At 38.6% G+C, this 16,077-nt stretch overlaps 1 protein-coding gene across 2 annotated transcripts; it reads left to right on the top strand.

The window, feature by feature from the left end:
• The first annotated feature begins 1,131 nt into the window (after window positions 1-1,131).
• Window positions 1,132-15,537, top strand: LOC134628400 (UTP--glucose-1-phosphate uridylyltransferase-like). Of its 2 annotated transcripts, none has more exons than XM_063475065.1 (10): window positions 1,132-1,333; window positions 4,141-4,256; window positions 5,903-6,010; window positions 10,555-10,740; window positions 10,877-11,010; window positions 11,954-12,251; window positions 12,339-12,536; window positions 13,535-13,777; window positions 14,175-14,279; window positions 15,106-15,534. In XM_063475065.1, the coding sequence occupies exons 2-10, from the start codon at window positions 4,158-4,160 to the stop codon at window positions 15,211-15,213; spliced, it is 1,479 nt and encodes a 492-aa protein (XP_063331135.1). In that variant the 5' UTR covers window positions 1,132-1,333; window positions 4,141-4,157; the 3' UTR covers window positions 15,214-15,534. The 2 variants fall into 2 exon arrangements, with proteins under 2 accessions (XP_063331135.1, XP_063331134.1); XM_063475064.1 differs by lacking the exon at window positions 1,132-1,333 and adding an exon at window positions 3,323-3,439 and having other exon boundaries at window positions 15,106-15,537.
• The last annotated feature ends 540 nt before the right edge of the window (window positions 15,538-16,077 follow it).

The following is a 16,077-nucleotide window of genomic DNA, read 5'->3' as shown; positions in this document are numbered from 1 at the left end:
GACACATGAATGCAGTATAGGGGACATTATGTGCAGCACAACCTTTTTAAGGTCTTATTTTAAAATATTATTGATATCTTTTCTATATCTCAATCTTGTAAATCAACTTGAAGTGATGTGTGGGAAATGAGCACCAATATTATAAAATTTTAGCCAGTGAATCTGGTACTGTGTATCATTATAAGGTAGACACTGCATAGTGTGGTGTTTTACCACTCTGAAAACCTCAGAAGGCAGAACAAAGCTCAACCCGGATGGTGATGATACCTTTACTTTATGATTTCTATTAAATCCTCCAGACACTTGCAGTAAAAGACTATTAGCCACAAGAGGGCAGTATCAATCTGCACATAAACAGCTGAGGATTTTTTTTTGGTGTGTTGCGTTCCATTCAGTTATTAATTTATAATCAGACTCTTCCTGTTTGCAACTAAATTAATAGGTAACTATAGGGTTTCAGTTGTATTACCAGTGTTTATATAAATGAAACTTTTTTTTTTAATCAACAATAGACTGAAAATTGTAGTATTTTGAAAGACTGACAGACTTCACCTTGAAAAATAATTAGGATAGAACCAAGAGAAGATTTCTTTTTCTTTTTTTAATAGAAATGAATACAATACAAATAAAACCAGAGTAAGATATGTGGAAACAGGAGATCAGTAATGAAAGCTTGTTAACTTCAAAAGAATAAATGGCAGTTATACTAAAGCTGTTTTTGTTTTGTTTAAAAAGACAGAGAGACAGATAAATGGATAAATTTAAATATCCACCAGCTCCTTTTAAAAACATGCATTCCTCCCGTTATAGCCATAAATAAATAATATAAAGAAATGGGGCTAAAACTTGCAGCAAACAGCATAAAAGTTTTAGATGTGACAATTTTGGGGGCTTGGGGACGTGTTAAACAGGTGTTAACAGGGTTTGGGGTTTTCTTGGTTTTCTTTGTAGAGTTTTGCAGTTTGGTGAATCTATCTGTAGAAAATGGAAGAAGGGTTAATGGCCAGCAGTATCGCAGTTGAAACTATGGCCCCCTGCTTCGATTGACAGGCGTTTTTAGCCAATCACCACTTGGCACTAAATGGCGCACCGTTACGTCACTTACCATCCCGTGGGCTGAGCTCGCGCTGCGCGGAGCTGGTTGTGGCTGCTGTCAGCTACAAGCTAAAGGCAGGATGACGACATTTCATCGTGTTGGCACCTTTTAATGTTATTTGTTTTTAAATTAAAATTAACTCCCCGGTCTGAGCCCTACTCGATCCGCGTCTGAAGTTGTCCGTGTTGTTCTCGGGTGTGTTTTGAGGCTCTTCCGTTACTTTGACAGTGTGTTCAGGTGAGTAAGAGCTCAGTAAGAGCTGTGGCTGCTTTGCACGAAACGTTGGTCAAAACAGGTGTTTGGAGAAGCGTGAATGAACATTGAAAAGCACTCAAACACGAAACTGCCCTGTGTGCGTGTGTGTGCGCGCTAAACAGAAACGTTTCACCACTGTCTTCACACACCCTACAGCCAAATAGCCACACAACAATCTGCAGCTGATAGCTTTAGTGAATTTTAAGCAAACGTTGCAGTTTTTTCTTTGTGGTGCAATGATACGTGCCTTTACGTTGTGCCAGCTGGAGTGGAATCTCAACATTTGACCTTTAAACAGCAGTGTAAAGATCAGGGTAAAGGTCACCATTAAAGCTTCTCTGAGAACTTAATTTACATGCAGGTGATTTCAGCAACAAACTACTGATAACTTGGAAAACCAACTAAATTGATTATCTGAATGGAAGAAATATAGCAAAACCTCACATTTAAAAAGGTGAATTGATTTTTTTAATTATTATTTTATTTTCAGCATAGCGTTTCTACACATACCAGTTTTCTTTAGAAGCATAAATTATTTCTGTTTGCACACAATAAAATAGAATAACTTACAAAAAAAAAGAATTGTCAACAATATTAGCCCCCTGAAAAACTGGACTAGCATGAAGTACGGCTGTGCAATGAAAATGCTTTGTCTCTGTAATGCTCAAAGCAAAATTGAGTTCAAGGTGAAGGATAACTTCCAATTTACACACAGTATGAAAACTTAAGCAAGGGTTTGTCACTTGAAAAAACATGCTTAAAAAAAACATTTTAGACTTTTTCTGTACACCGTATAGAAAAAGCCTGACAGAGATGAAAAGTGGATGATTTCAAACATGCTGAAAAGAAAACTAGTGAGAGAAGTGGCTTAAGACTCCAGAACCACTACGAAGACAGTAATGACTGACTTCCCAGTCAGAAATTATAGTCTTAAAGAAGGTCAATACCAGAACCTTGCACAACTTTGCAAGTTTACACACCAAGAAAAACTCCACTTCTGCACAAGCGATATGTTCAAGCTCAGGACAACCTGGAGAAAGATTATGCATACTGGAAGGCCATCCTTTGGTCAGATGACATTAAACTGAAGCTCTTCTTATGTTTAGAAAAAGAAAGGTCAGCCATACAACCCAAAGAACACCATCCTCTCAGTGAAACACTGTGTTGGGAGTATTGTGAAAGGAATCATAAAGAAAGGACGTGAAGAAATTTGAAAGAAATCTCAAGTGTTCAGCAGCAAAATTAGATCTAGGTTATCGCTGTGTCTTTCAAAACAACAACCCATAACATACATCATCTCTGGTGAAGAACTACATGGTAAAGTCCAAAGTGAATATTATTGGCCAACCTGCACATCCCACTGAAAGGCTGTGGCCATCAAATCTACAGAAGCTTGAGGGACAAAGTAGAATGATGGGGTGGAAATCCTCAGGAGGGAGATATGAAGAAATGAGTGGGCAACCCCCAACTGTGGGCAACTGCAAAAGGTAAAATAGACGAATAAACAGTATGTTTTAGGGTGGACCTAAAACATACTGTGACTGAGGAAGTTGTTATAGTATGAGCAATCCTGACCCTGGCTTGTCAGCCAGATCTACCTCAAGGCTTTAAGGACTTTGGACAGTTTTTATTTTTTGATATAAAGTTGACATTTAAAAAAAACCTTAATAGGTCCAGTTTCTGTCATCATATATTTTATTTACTTCTAATGCCAGTCCCGAAATCTAGAAATCAGATTTTACTGTAATGCAAGACATAAAAAGCCAATCTGTATTCGGTTTCTTAAAGAACTGATAAACTGAATGTTTCAACGGTACACAGCGCCTTGTGACAAACCCCCTGGCAGCTTGTGATTGGTGTGTGGGGTTGGGGGCAGGCCTTGAATCAAGCTTGGGGTCAGAGCAGCGGCTCTGTGAGCTTCCTCTGAGCTGAGGATGAGTATGTGTGTTGTTCTCTGACAGCTGCTCACTCTGTTTTTCTTTGGGACCATTTTTCACTGTGAGCTGACACACCTGCCACCAAAAGCTGCCAGCTGCTTCGTTTCTGCTGATCTCGCCCGCACTGTTAAAATGACTCTGACTGTAGCTGGTAAGTTTGCATCTTGGTTGGCAGGATGGACTTTCTGAGTGCAAGTCTGTTCTCTCAGACATTAGTGTTGTTAGTGTCAATAGATTTTCTGGTTTTTCCTTAAACTCCTAGTCACCAAGATTACCAGAGGGGTAAAAAAAACCTCCTGACACACGACTTGAAGCCTCCACCACGTCCTCAGACATCCTGAAAGTCAGACTTTAGTATTGACACAAACACTGACATAAAAGGACCTCGTACTGTTTTAAAAGTGAGCTTCTGCTGATTGGTTTGCGGTGCACTAACTTTTTTTTTTCTTATGTAATTCCGTATGTAATTATTTGTTCCCAAGCTTAATGTGTGACCTAATATTTGATGTATTAAGGATAAAGTACAAGCGTTTAATTCCAGAATTACAATTCCTGTCAAACCTGAGCTTTAAAGTTTTATTTTTTTAAAGCACTTTTTAAATTTATGTAGCTGACAGAGAAATAAAAGAACAGAGAAATTAGCTAAATTAATATTAAAATTCTGACAAGTTGCAGCTGGCACCTAAGAATGCAGTAAAGAATAAATTCCAATTCACAGATTAAAATTGTTCCTTTAACTGTGGCTCTTTTTCTAAAATATATTTGGAAACCAGTAACAGCCTGTGTATTTAATCTTTGAGCAACACATCTATAGTTAAATTAAATGAAGACGATCCATGCGTATGCTTACAGATCTGACTCGGAGAGCAATGACAGAGTTTGAGGAGAAGCTCCGTCAGCAACATGAGGATTCGATGCACCGCGAGCTGGAGGCTCTGCTCACCACAACCAACAAAGCTGAAGCAGAGGTGGGAACGGCTTTGGCTCTGCTGCTCCCTCCAAACATCCCCACAAATGCTCTGAAACTCTGAAAAATCCTCTCAAACATCACAGGACAGGAGTAAACGTGGGATTTTTCTGCATAGGATTATCTCGTGCAGCCCCAGAAAAGCTTTTTCGTAATTTAATGCTATTTTTTCCCGCTACAGTTTTGTTAATTAAGGTTTCATTTACCTAATTGTAGTTAATATGTGAGAGGAAACATGCATATGTCAAATAAGGTAACACATACCCATTATTTTTACTGTACGCAGACTGGCGACTGGCCATGTGTAAGTTTTTTTTCTGTTTGTTCTTCTCATCCTTCGAGCTTTTGTCATCTGCTTTCTTATCGTTTTGTTAAATTAAAACAAAGTTTCTATCACACGGTCGTCACAGAGTTGGAGCGTAGGTTGTAATGACACAAAGCGCCATCAGCTTTTTTGCCATTAACTGTTTGTTTTTTACTAGTAATTTTCATTTTGTCAGATTTAGCTCTGAAGCGATGTGGTTTTTGAAGGATGTGGTGTTCGTACTGTAGCATAAGACAGCATCTGATTCGCTACTTTTGTTAAATTTGTAATTTTCTGCTACATTCCTGTAGTTTTTGGGGGACACACGAAGTGACAGATGCCATGGACTCATTGATCTGTTATATATGTAGAACAAATATTTGTACATTATTGTGTACAGAGAGTCCATTACGTTCATCTGAGCACGTAGATTTTGTTGGGAGAAATTTGGCCTGACGGGGGAACCTGAGGTGAACAACCCAGAGGTCCTGTAAATGAAACATACCTGCTTCAGTAATCGGCCTCAGACATTATGAAGATTTTAATGTGGTGTAGCTGTCATTCTGAAGGATGAATGAAGACAATGTTGGTCCTTTTCTTTTAACATTAATTGATAGCTTATAAACCTGTTTTGATGACTAGTGAAGTGAAAGTGAAAAAGCACACTTTAGACACTTCTAACCTATTTTCACAGATGAACTTTGTGTTTGTGTGTGAGGTCTCAAAGTTCAGGGACACTGTGCTTGTGTGAAATGTTTTCAGTTTGTCTTTTAATGAGGTGGTTGTTCATGATCTATGTTGATTATGTTTTTGTGCTGGTTTAAAGTGAAATAGCCATTTCACTTCTTGAAACCAGCTGTCTTCATCCAAGTTATGAAGGTTTCATCTGCTATGATCACATAAGAAGTTGAAATTCTAAAGACATCCCCTTGGTCTTGTTCTGCACTAATATACCACAGTATGCACTGTGAATGAAGTCCACTTTGTCCTTGTTATGCTTGTGCACTACATAAAATATTATTAGGGGTGCACTTTAAGAAACCAGGGTAGACATGTAAACCAACCTGCAGATTAGAGCTTTAATATGATTAGCTGACAAAAACAAAATGTTTGTAAATAAAATCACCTTTGTATTTTTAGTTTGAAGCTTTTATTGATGTATAGCCAACCTTTCTGGCCTCCGACTAACTGTTTCTAATAAAGCTTATTTTGTATTGATTTATTTAATGTAGGCAGGGTAGTTTGAAAGCCAGTGAAAAATCACTCTAGATAAATGCAAAATATAGACGTTAAACATAGATTCCTAATCAGTGAGTTTTGATATTTGAATTCTTTTGTTTCAGATCTCCAGAAAAGATTTTGATGGTTTCAAGAAGCTCTTCCACAGATTCCTGCAAGTCAAAGGGCCTTCAGTGGACTGGGCCAAGATCAGCCGGCCACCGGAGGAGTTGGTGAGCACAAGATAATGTGTTTCTGGTTAACACGACTTGAGTTTTTACATTGCAGTACTCTGTGCTGGTGCTCATATTGTCATATGTGCTTTAAATGTTCCATCTAAAGCGCAAGTACACAGTGTGATAGTTGCACACCCTCGCTCTCTGCGCATCATCTACACTTTTTAGTTTAGTTGGTTACAGTTCTTACTGTCTTGGAATAACTGCGACCACATAATTTCCTCAGGGATTAATAAATTATTCTAGAAGTAAGCTAAATAAAAGTAAGCTAGAATATAACCCATCTGAGAGCAACAGAAATATATAAGAAAAACCTCACAGTTGGGACCTGCTAACAATCCACAGCTGCTTAAATTGTAAGGGAATAATTACATAATCTACAGATGAGCAAATGTATTTTTCAAAATATTTTCTAACTGCTTCAGTTTATATCTTAAAGCTGTATACATGTTATACAGTATGTGCAGGAGCAGCATCCATTCTTAGATCAACTCCAACTCTGAACAGTCTTTGAAAAGACATTCTGAAGCTGAACCTGGCTTTTAAATTAAGAATTAAACATGTTTTAAGACTTCTAATTTTATTTGTTCAGTGTTTAATTAAATTAAGCAATGCACTTTTATATGCCCCTAAAAAGCAAACTCACTTACTGCATAGTTCAGCTTAATCATTAATTTAATTCAATTCATGCAGAGATGTCCTGTCCCAAGTACCTGAGTTTGCAGCCAGTGTGGTGATGGGCTTCATGGCTGCAAACACCATCTACACTGTGCTTTATTCCACACCAATTTCTTTCACGTGTTTATTTATCCTTCAGATGAATTATATTCAAAGTTCAAAGAAATCAACAGGCAGCGTTTTAGAAGGTGAATTCAAAAATGAACATTTTAAAGATGAGTAATCATATTATTAGAGTACAATGTTTACTTATTAACTTGTAACTGAGTGAGGCTAGCACTTACTTACCTAAGTCCAGTCTTTATGCTAAGGTTAACATGCACTCTCCTGACTCTCCTACACCACTGTGGGGACGGGTGTCATACTTCAAAAACAAGCTACTGCAACCAGATCTGAGGATAGTGAACACTCAGGCCAAAGCCAACTATTTGTCAGCATGGTGACATTTCAGACACATGTTCAGTTCCTGCCTACGGTGTTCCCAAAAATATCAGCCAAGTGAAGGTTAGGACTAAGAATGGCCTGACTGCTGGAGCATTTCAGAGTGTCGTTTTAGGACAGTGAGAGTGGGGAAACACTGGCGTTTGTCTGAACACTGCTGAGCACCCACACATCTTCCACTCGTACTCCCCTTCTAACCTTAATCACCCTGTCCCTCAAAACACCGCTGTAGTCATGAGGGCAGTTCAGAGAAAATGAGGCACTGTATTCTAAGTTTACTGGTGCAAGACATGCGTAACACTCGCCTTTATATGTACAGCTTCGACTTTGTGGGATTTCCTTACCTTGGTGATTGAGCATGCATCAAGACAATGTGATAGAGGTTTTAAATCCTTTATTTACACAGTTTTTGACATTGTCCATGAAACGATCCTCACATTTTCATGTTTCAGTTTATTTCATAAAGAGAGCCTCTGAATGTCTTCGACTGAATGTTTTCCAGAGTTGAAACAAACACTAATATATTTACAGTCATGATGAGCTGTGGATATCTCAAAGGAATATTACAGGAATAATGGATATTATTCATTTTTGCTGTTAAAAACCAAAATGCACTGGTGGCCGTGGAGCTGTCCACTTGTTTTCTCAAGTTGTGGCCTCCTGTAGCTCAACAGGCAGAGCAGGTTCTCTATTAATCAGAAGGTTTGTTGGTCAGTTCCCGGCTGCTGCAGTCTGCATGCCAAATATCCTTGAGCAAGACACTAAACCCAAGTTGCTCTCCAATACATCCACAAACATGTGAGGAAAGACTTTACTGAGGTCATAGAGCAAAGGTCATAAATTCCTCTATAACTGATCACCTGCAGCTGACCGTCTTTGGTCGGCCTCCAAGCTCACACCATTCCAGTAGATCTTTAAAAACCTATTGTAATGCTGCTGAAATACTTTTTTCGTTCTGACCCTCAGAACGTCACAAAGCATGAAGAGAAAAGCAATATAAAAGATGTTCCAGTGTTTGTTACAGTGTGACTTGCTATATATTTAACAGTTGCTCTGTTGTTGGATAGTTGTTTATAGAAGCACGGGCAGAAACACAGCTTTGATATGGTGTGTAGTGTGACCATAAATACATGTGTCCTTTCTGTGTGTCACACTTGTCACACTGTGTCATGAGGTTTGAAAAGTCAGAAGGCTGCACTTCCAAAAGTAACTCTATTCATTCCAGTTACGGGAGGATATCTGTTTTGGAAAAAGTTACTGTTTAATAATGGAACCACAAATATCCAAGTAAAACCTTAAAATAGAATACTCCCCCTGCCCATAACTGTAGACTACAGTTTCACTCAGTATAGATCTAGCAGGCTTTATTCGGCATGCACCATTTGGAAGCTAAAAAAACACCACTCATTCCAAATTAATCATTGACTCACAGGAGAAGAGATTAATTAAAAGGACCCAAGGACCCAAATTGGTTTCCCTACACATTTTTATTTCATTCTTACTAGAAATGATATGAATATACATATATACACATTTAGTTTACTTGTCCATGTTCCCATTTCGACTTACTAATACCCAGCTGCACATATATTTGTATCTGGGTATGCATATTTGTGTGCATATTTGTCTGAATATAAAAAGGGTTCAAGTAAAGGTAATGGTCTTACTGTAGACATTTGTACCACAGAAACATCTCTCTATAAAAATATACATTAACATTATATCACGAATGTGGAAGTGTTATGTTTTTCCTTATTATCTGTAATGGAAATATATGCTGTTACAAACATGGTCAATGTTTCAAATAATGAGGTAATACCTGTGAGCTAAAAGCTCAAGCGCCAGACTGCTCCTATCACAGTTTCAAACAGTCTTTTATTACTCTTGGTTCTGTGTAATATCTGCAAGCAGATATTCCTAATATGGATGTGATATATTGGGGAACAAGTGAAAATTTTGACCCCAAAGTTGATCTGGTCGAAGCAGGAAAAATGGGCAAGCGTGAGGATTTGAGCAAGTTTAAAGAGGGGCAAATTGTGATAGCTGGACAACTAGGTCAAAATATCTCCCAGTCTGCAGTGGTCAGCAGTGATGGTCAAGTTACTTTAAAATAGTAATTAGTTACTGATTACTTCTCCAAGAAAGGAATCCTGTTACTTTACTGATTACTTATTTTCAAAAGTAATTAATTACTTTATTGCTTAGTTACTTTTTAAAAACATGATACACAACCTAAATACGTAATAAAGCAACAGACCTTTCAGGCCAATTCTATTTTTTCTGCATAATCCATCATATAAAATTTAATCAAATGAAAAAAAAATTTAAACATTTTTTTAGGTTTAATCTTTCAACTTTATGCACATTGCATCAAGCAAAAATTAAATTATATGCAACAGTGTTTGACTTGAAGAAATTTGTTTAACATTTAAACCTATTTTCTTCATATTCCAGCATATAAAATAAAATAATTTTTGTTTTTACACTCACTCTTTCAAATACATGCAAGTAAAACACAGCAAAAAATAAATAAAATCAAAAACTCAGTGGCACTGAGTCCTGTCGCTCTTAAATCTGTTTTCACCTGTTTAGCAGGAGTGGGGCGGGTGGAGGTTTGCCCGGTGCTGCAGTGGCCATGTCAGCGGGGGAATCCGGGGGTTTCTCTGTGAATTTCACATTCCCATGGCAGCGTGCTGGGTGCTTGCTCAATTTGAACTTTAATTTTTGTAGAAAGACGTTTTCTTCCCACACAGAGCAGACGCTAATGTTTTTGTCACTTTTTACGGAATCAAACTCAAAGTAATGTCAGTACTTCCAAGATTTAAACGCTGCACGATCATACTCTCTCATATTATAATATATATCTCATAATATATTTCTCATATTATCCATTGTTGATCTACACACGTCTGTTGCTGCCATGGACGTCGCACGCTCGTGCGTCATTGTCATGAGACACTCTCACAAACAAAATCACGGTTTAGTAACGCAGCGTGCATATGGGAAAGTACAGTAATCTAATTACTTTTTGCAATAGTAATCCCTTACTTTAGTCATTACTTGAGAAAAGTAATCAGATTACAGTAACGCGCTACTTTTCATGCGTTACTCCCCATTTCTGGTGGTGACATAGCAGCTTTGTAATGAACAAACAAATATAGCACTGATGGGTTTCACTGTGTAACTTGCAGTGCTGTTAGCTATGTTGAGTCTGGCTGTCTGTCCTTATCAGACTAAAGCCTGGTTGTATTGTTGCATAACATCCTGATGACTTGCATGTAAAACAAACTGAACTGTTTGTTCAATCTCACCTTGACCTTAACTTGAGCCTCTTCACTGTTTTGTTTTACAGTATTAAAAAAAAGCTCTACTCTTCGTAGACTTTTAACTCCTATCTTACTCATTTGTGGGTTTTTGCTCAGATCCAGCCCTATGACAGGATCAAGGCGAGGGGACTACCCGACAACATCGCTGTCAGTCTCAACAAACTTGCTGTGGTCAAACTGAATGGCGGTCTAGGAACCAGCATGGGCTGCAAGGGTCCAAAGAGTCTGATCAGTGTCCGCAATGAGAACACCTTCTTGGACTTGACAGTGAAACAAATTGAGGTAAGAATGCAGAAAAACACTGCACATCTTAACCTCTGATGATCAGGATGAGCCCAGGGTCGTGTTTTTGCCTCTGTTGAACTACCTTGAGGCGATTGTTGTTCTAACATGGTGCTATATAATTGTGTGTTTTCAGCATCTAAACAAAACCTTTAATGCTGACGTGCCGCTTGTACTCATGAACTCCTTCAACACCGACGAGGATACAAAGAAGATCCTGCAGAAATACAAACACCACCAAGTCAAAATCCACACTTTCAATCAGAGCAGGTGCAGTGCGCGCGCACACACACACATACGGAGAGTCTGTGAACAAAATCTGTTAAGTATGAAATAAGTGTAAAAAGCCAGAGGTGATTAAAGAAATGGTTCATTATTTTTTTTATTGGATGGAAACAGAGACAGATGGAAGTTAAATATGCCATTGTTAAAGTGGTAAGCAGTAAAACTATAACAAGCCCATTAAAAGGAAACCTGGAGCATTAGCAGTGGACAAATAATCTTTGGTACATTCTTAAAAAAACAAAACCTGGAAGGAAGACAATGCTGGAGATGATTGCTGGATCCATTCAGAACATCCAGCCAAGTAAAGGCAAGATCACTGTCCATCAGACCTGATGTTATTATTCAGGTCTGCACTGAAAAGAAAACTTCATGAGAGCAAACACAGAGGACTCATCAAAAAGTACAATCCAGTGATTTGACTCCAGAGCGAAACAGTCAGATTAGGCTTTAGGACAACGACTATAAGAAAAAATAAGAAAAGCAAGTTTTTAGAAGACTTGAAATGTCTCTTGATTTGAAGCACACTACATGAGCTATAAAGAAGAACAGGCATGTATGCATCAGCATTCACTACTAATTTTTATGATGTTAAAAATCATTTCCAGATTCAAGATTCTGAAGATTATATAGAGCTATGCTGTCTTCTCTGATTTGGTAGTAAACAGACAAGTATTAAAGTACACAAAATATAGAAAAATATAATTTATAAGTCAGTGATTTGAGCATTAAACATTTGTGCACACAGATTTGTGTGTAAAAACTGTTGGTAAATAAGGGCCATCGTTTACATCTGCTGTCCAAAAGTAAAATTGTTGCTTTGAGGGTAAATTTGTTTTGTCCACCATCTGATTTTCCTTCACTTCTCTTGGAATAGAGAGCTCTTCAGTTCTTTATAGTCTAAATGAGGGACTCTTTATTTTCTTAATAGGTATCCGAGGATCAACAAGGAGTCCCTCTTGCCAATTGCTAAGAGCATGGGCACCAGTGGCGAAAATGCTGAGGCCTGGTACCCACCAGGGCACGGAGACATCTATGCCAGCTTCCAAAACTCTGGGCTCCTGGACAAACTCATTGCTGAAGGGAAAGAGTACATCTTTGTTTCCAACATCGACAACCTGGGAGCCACAGTTGACCTGTTCATCCTCAACCATCTGATGAGCCAGCCGGCCGACAAACGCTGCGAGTTCATCATGGAGGTCACAGACAAGACCAGAGCCGACGTCAAGGTATGTTTAGTATCTCCCTCATGGCGATCTGGTCCAGGCTGAAGAAAGTGTGGCTCAGCTTGTGCAGCCTGTCTCCCTTCTGTCCAGGGTGGTACTCTGATCCAGTATGAGGATCATCTGAGGCTGCTGGAGATCGCACAGGTCCCCAAGGCCCACGTTGATGAATTTAAGTCTGTTACCAAGTTCAAGATCTTCAACACCAACAATTTGTGGATCTCTCTGCCTGCCATCAAGCGGTTGCAAGAGAAGAACTCCATGGACCTGGAGATCATCGTCAATCCAAAGGTAATCCTGCGGAAATCTTTTTGTTTAACATTTTGCTGTTAGACTTGTTTGTAGGAGTGAGGCTTTTTAAGAAGCACAGGAGCTACCACTGCAAAAACATTACCACTAACCTCAGCCAAAGGAATACAGTGTGCCTGACATGAGTGACACTGTGATTCCCTTTTCATGGATAACTTAAAAAAAACACCTGCCTCATGACTAAGCAACAATTCTCAGATCCTTCTTAAATACAACCATCCAACAAAGAGGTGCCACTTGGTGTTGGGAGGAAAAAGAGTTGAACGTCAAACTCAGAACTGCATGTAGAACATATAAGTTGCTCCTAGAGGCTGCAAAGTTTGTAACTTGTAATGTCAAATCTTTATCAGAAAACTGATATTTAAGAATCAAAGTACCACAAAATACTCAAGGAATGTACCTTTAAAAACCTTATAATCACAGTCTTGAGCTTTTGTGTTCTCTGATGTTGTGATATGAAGCGATATTTTAAAGGTACTTCAAGTAATGAGGCTCTGAAAAGTTTCGGGGGCAGTATTCAAATGTTTTGGGTGTGTGCTGCTTGTCTTTTACTTTTTCTTTTTAGCCCTGCTTCTATTTTCTCAAGAGGCTTTATCTCTTCTCAGACGAATACTGTTAATATGTTGTCTTAGGATACAAATTGGTATTATCATACATCCCAGGCCTTATCTTACACAATAGATATTTTTGACATTAGCTCATAGCAGTTTTTTCTGCACATTTTGTCAATAGATTTGGTTTATTTTAGTTTTTAGTTTTGAAAGCTATTTTTGAACACAGGACTTGTGTAAAGTCCTGTGTTCAAAAAATTTGTTCATTCGACTCGTTATCGTCCACTCATCTTAGTGGGGTACTAAGTGTATTAGTACCCCACTAAGATAAGTGAACAATAAGGAGTGGAATGACCATATTTGATTATGAGCCTGTTGGAACTGTCAAGTTTTTCCTCCTATTGACTGAAGCTCTCCATCTCTCTGTAGACCCTGGATGGTGGGCTGAATGTCATCCAGCTAGAGACAGCTGTGGGTGCTGCCATCAAAAGCTTTAACAATGCCATGGGTGTGAACGTACCCCGTAGCCGCTTCCTGCCCGTGAAGACATCATCTGACCTGCTGCTGGTGATGTCCAATCTGTACACCCTGGACGCCGGCTCTCTCACCATGAGCAAGAAGAGAGAGTTCCCGACCACGCCTCATGTCAAACTGGGCAGCTCCTTCACAAAGGTCAGCTGCAACCCAGAAAGCATCATCTCTACTCTCAATCCAAGCCTCTCTCAGCTTCTGTACTTTATTATTGGGTGCAATAAGGAATTGACAGGTTTAATCACTTCATATTTCTAATTAAATCTAACTACAAGTTAACTAAAGGAAAAAAAATTCTCAGGAAATGGAAAGATAATGTTTTCAGCTACAACATCATGATCTGCCAGACCTGCTTGCTGCTCACCGTAGTGAGAAAGTAGGACCATGTTGCAATTCTTCAAACATTTCAGTTTAAATGAAGTTTTATTTAAATAGTGCCAAGTCTGAACAGTCATCTTAAGGTGTTTTATGTTATAATGTTAGAGACCCTAAATAATAAAATCAGTGTTTGGTTGGTTTTTGTTTTTTTGCTCCACAGGTTCAGGAGTTTCTGGCAAGGTTTGAAAACATCCCTGACATGTTGGAGCTTGATCACCTCACTGTGTCTGGAGATGTCACCTTCGGGAAGAACGTCTCTCTCAAAGTAAGCAACAGCTCCAATAACTGAGGCACAGTTGAACAGCGCCACCTATAGGCTTAAATCGAATACTTCTACAGAGCATTATTTAAGCTCTCTGAATTGAATTAACGTCAAGCCTTATTCAGGCCTACAGTACTGTTCCAGAAATTAGAAAGGAATTCCAACTTAACTGAACTTTGTGAGATATTTAGGAATATATTTGCCAAAAGAAATGTCCTTCGATAGAATTTACAGTATAAAATTAAAATCTTTCCTTGATACCTCTGTTTATTCCAGCCACTCCCAAGAGAAATTCCATTGCAACTATTTTCTGATTTGAATGAGATCATTTCAAGATGTATTTTGAAAGGAAAGAAACTCAGAGTTAAATTTTAAAACACTGCGACTCTCCAAGGAAATGGGGGGGAAACGGCCCCACCCGATTTTGAGAATTATTACTATGCAGACCAGATTAAACATTTCATTTATGTCCCATGTTAGACATAATAACAAGCAGCTCCTTCACTTTCTAACTTGAATAACCATTGTGAACATATTGATTGAAATTTAGAGCAAATAGGTAGTGCATACACAGAATGTTTAGTTCACCTTTTAACATGTTTGCTCAAAGAAAGACCAGCTTAAAGATTTTTAGCCAAACTCAACAATTTTCATGGAGCTTATCCCAGCTGCCACAGGGCGGGAGGTGGGATACACCCTGGATGGGTCACCAGCCTGTCAGGGCTACTCAACTATAATTTTTAACAATAACCTTTGATTTCGAACAGAGGTTGCAAGAATACGTGACATTTATGTCAGTTTTTCACTCGTTAATCTTTTTATTCATCAGGGTACTGTCATCATCATAGCTAATCATGGTGACCGGATAGATATTCCTGCTGGAGCCATGCTGGAGAACAAGATTGTTTCAGGAAATCTGCGGATCCTTGACCACTGAGGCCTTCTGGGAAAAATGCTCAAAGCCATTTGGATCTTAAAGATGACTTTTAAGAGATTGTTCTTCTGATGAACAGCAGGGTTGTTACAGCTTTTGTTTTAAACAGTTGTGTCAGTGTAAAGTGAGCCTGAAAAGGTCAGAGGTCAAATTCATCGTGCTTCCAAATTTCTCCAGCACTGTGTAGAAGAGATTTGCTGTTACTGCAGACAATCACTGTAAAGTCTGGCTCACTGTGGTCATCTTTTTTCTTGTGTCAATAAAAAAGTGCAGTACGGGTCAGCAGAGCTTCCTGTGTTTTGTGGAAACGTCGGACTCATTCTTTATTTAGTTTGGTTTTTTTGTATACAAGGTGAGATCAGAAAGTTCTGTGAACAGGCCCAGAAAAATGAAAATGATGGCTGATCTCACAGCACCTCTGTGCTATTCTCAGAGTTGCTGCTACTTCTAATCACTGCTGTATCCCTTTACTCCTGCATCAATGTGCTGGGTTTGCTCAAAAACATACAAAGTCATTTGGATCTTATAGGTAGATAGGAGCATTAAGAGCTGTAACCCCATTAGCATATAAAGTGATTAAACCTGTCAATTCCTTATTGCACCCAACGATAAAAGATCAGTGAAAAATTATGCTCCTGGTCTTGCTCGTCACCTTACACTCAGCCTTTGGAGACTTAAAACCTGTTTGATCTTAGTTGCAGACTCAGATTGGATCACTACTGATGATCCTCCACACAAAACTCAGAAATGATAATTTCATCACAGAGCACACAGTGTTAAATGGTCAGAAGAGAGATTCATATATACTAGAATTCAGGTTTTTATACCCAAATCAAAAAGTAACTAGAATAAATAATAAAGTGCTTT

The sequence above is a fragment of the Pelmatolapia mariae genome, linkage group LG6 (assembly GCF_036321145.2).
Source record: "Pelmatolapia mariae isolate MD_Pm_ZW linkage group LG6, Pm_UMD_F_2, whole genome shotgun sequence".
In the NCBI taxonomy this organism is placed as follows: Eukaryota; Metazoa; Chordata; class Actinopteri; order Cichliformes; family Cichlidae; genus Pelmatolapia; species Pelmatolapia mariae.
Note: the sequence above shows the minus strand (reverse complement) of the source record. Positions and strands in the feature narration are given on the sequence as shown.

Coding starts and splice junctions, on each gene's coding strand:
- LOC134628400 (XM_063475064.1), top strand. Junction 13,778..14,174: donor TGGGCAGCTCCTTCACAAAG/GTCAGCTGCAAC, acceptor TTTGCTCCACAG/GTTCAGGAGTTTCTGGCAAG. Junction 14,280..15,105: donor GGAAGAACGTCTCTCTCAAA/GTAAGCAACAGC, acceptor TTTATTCATCAG/GGTACTGTCATCATCATAGC.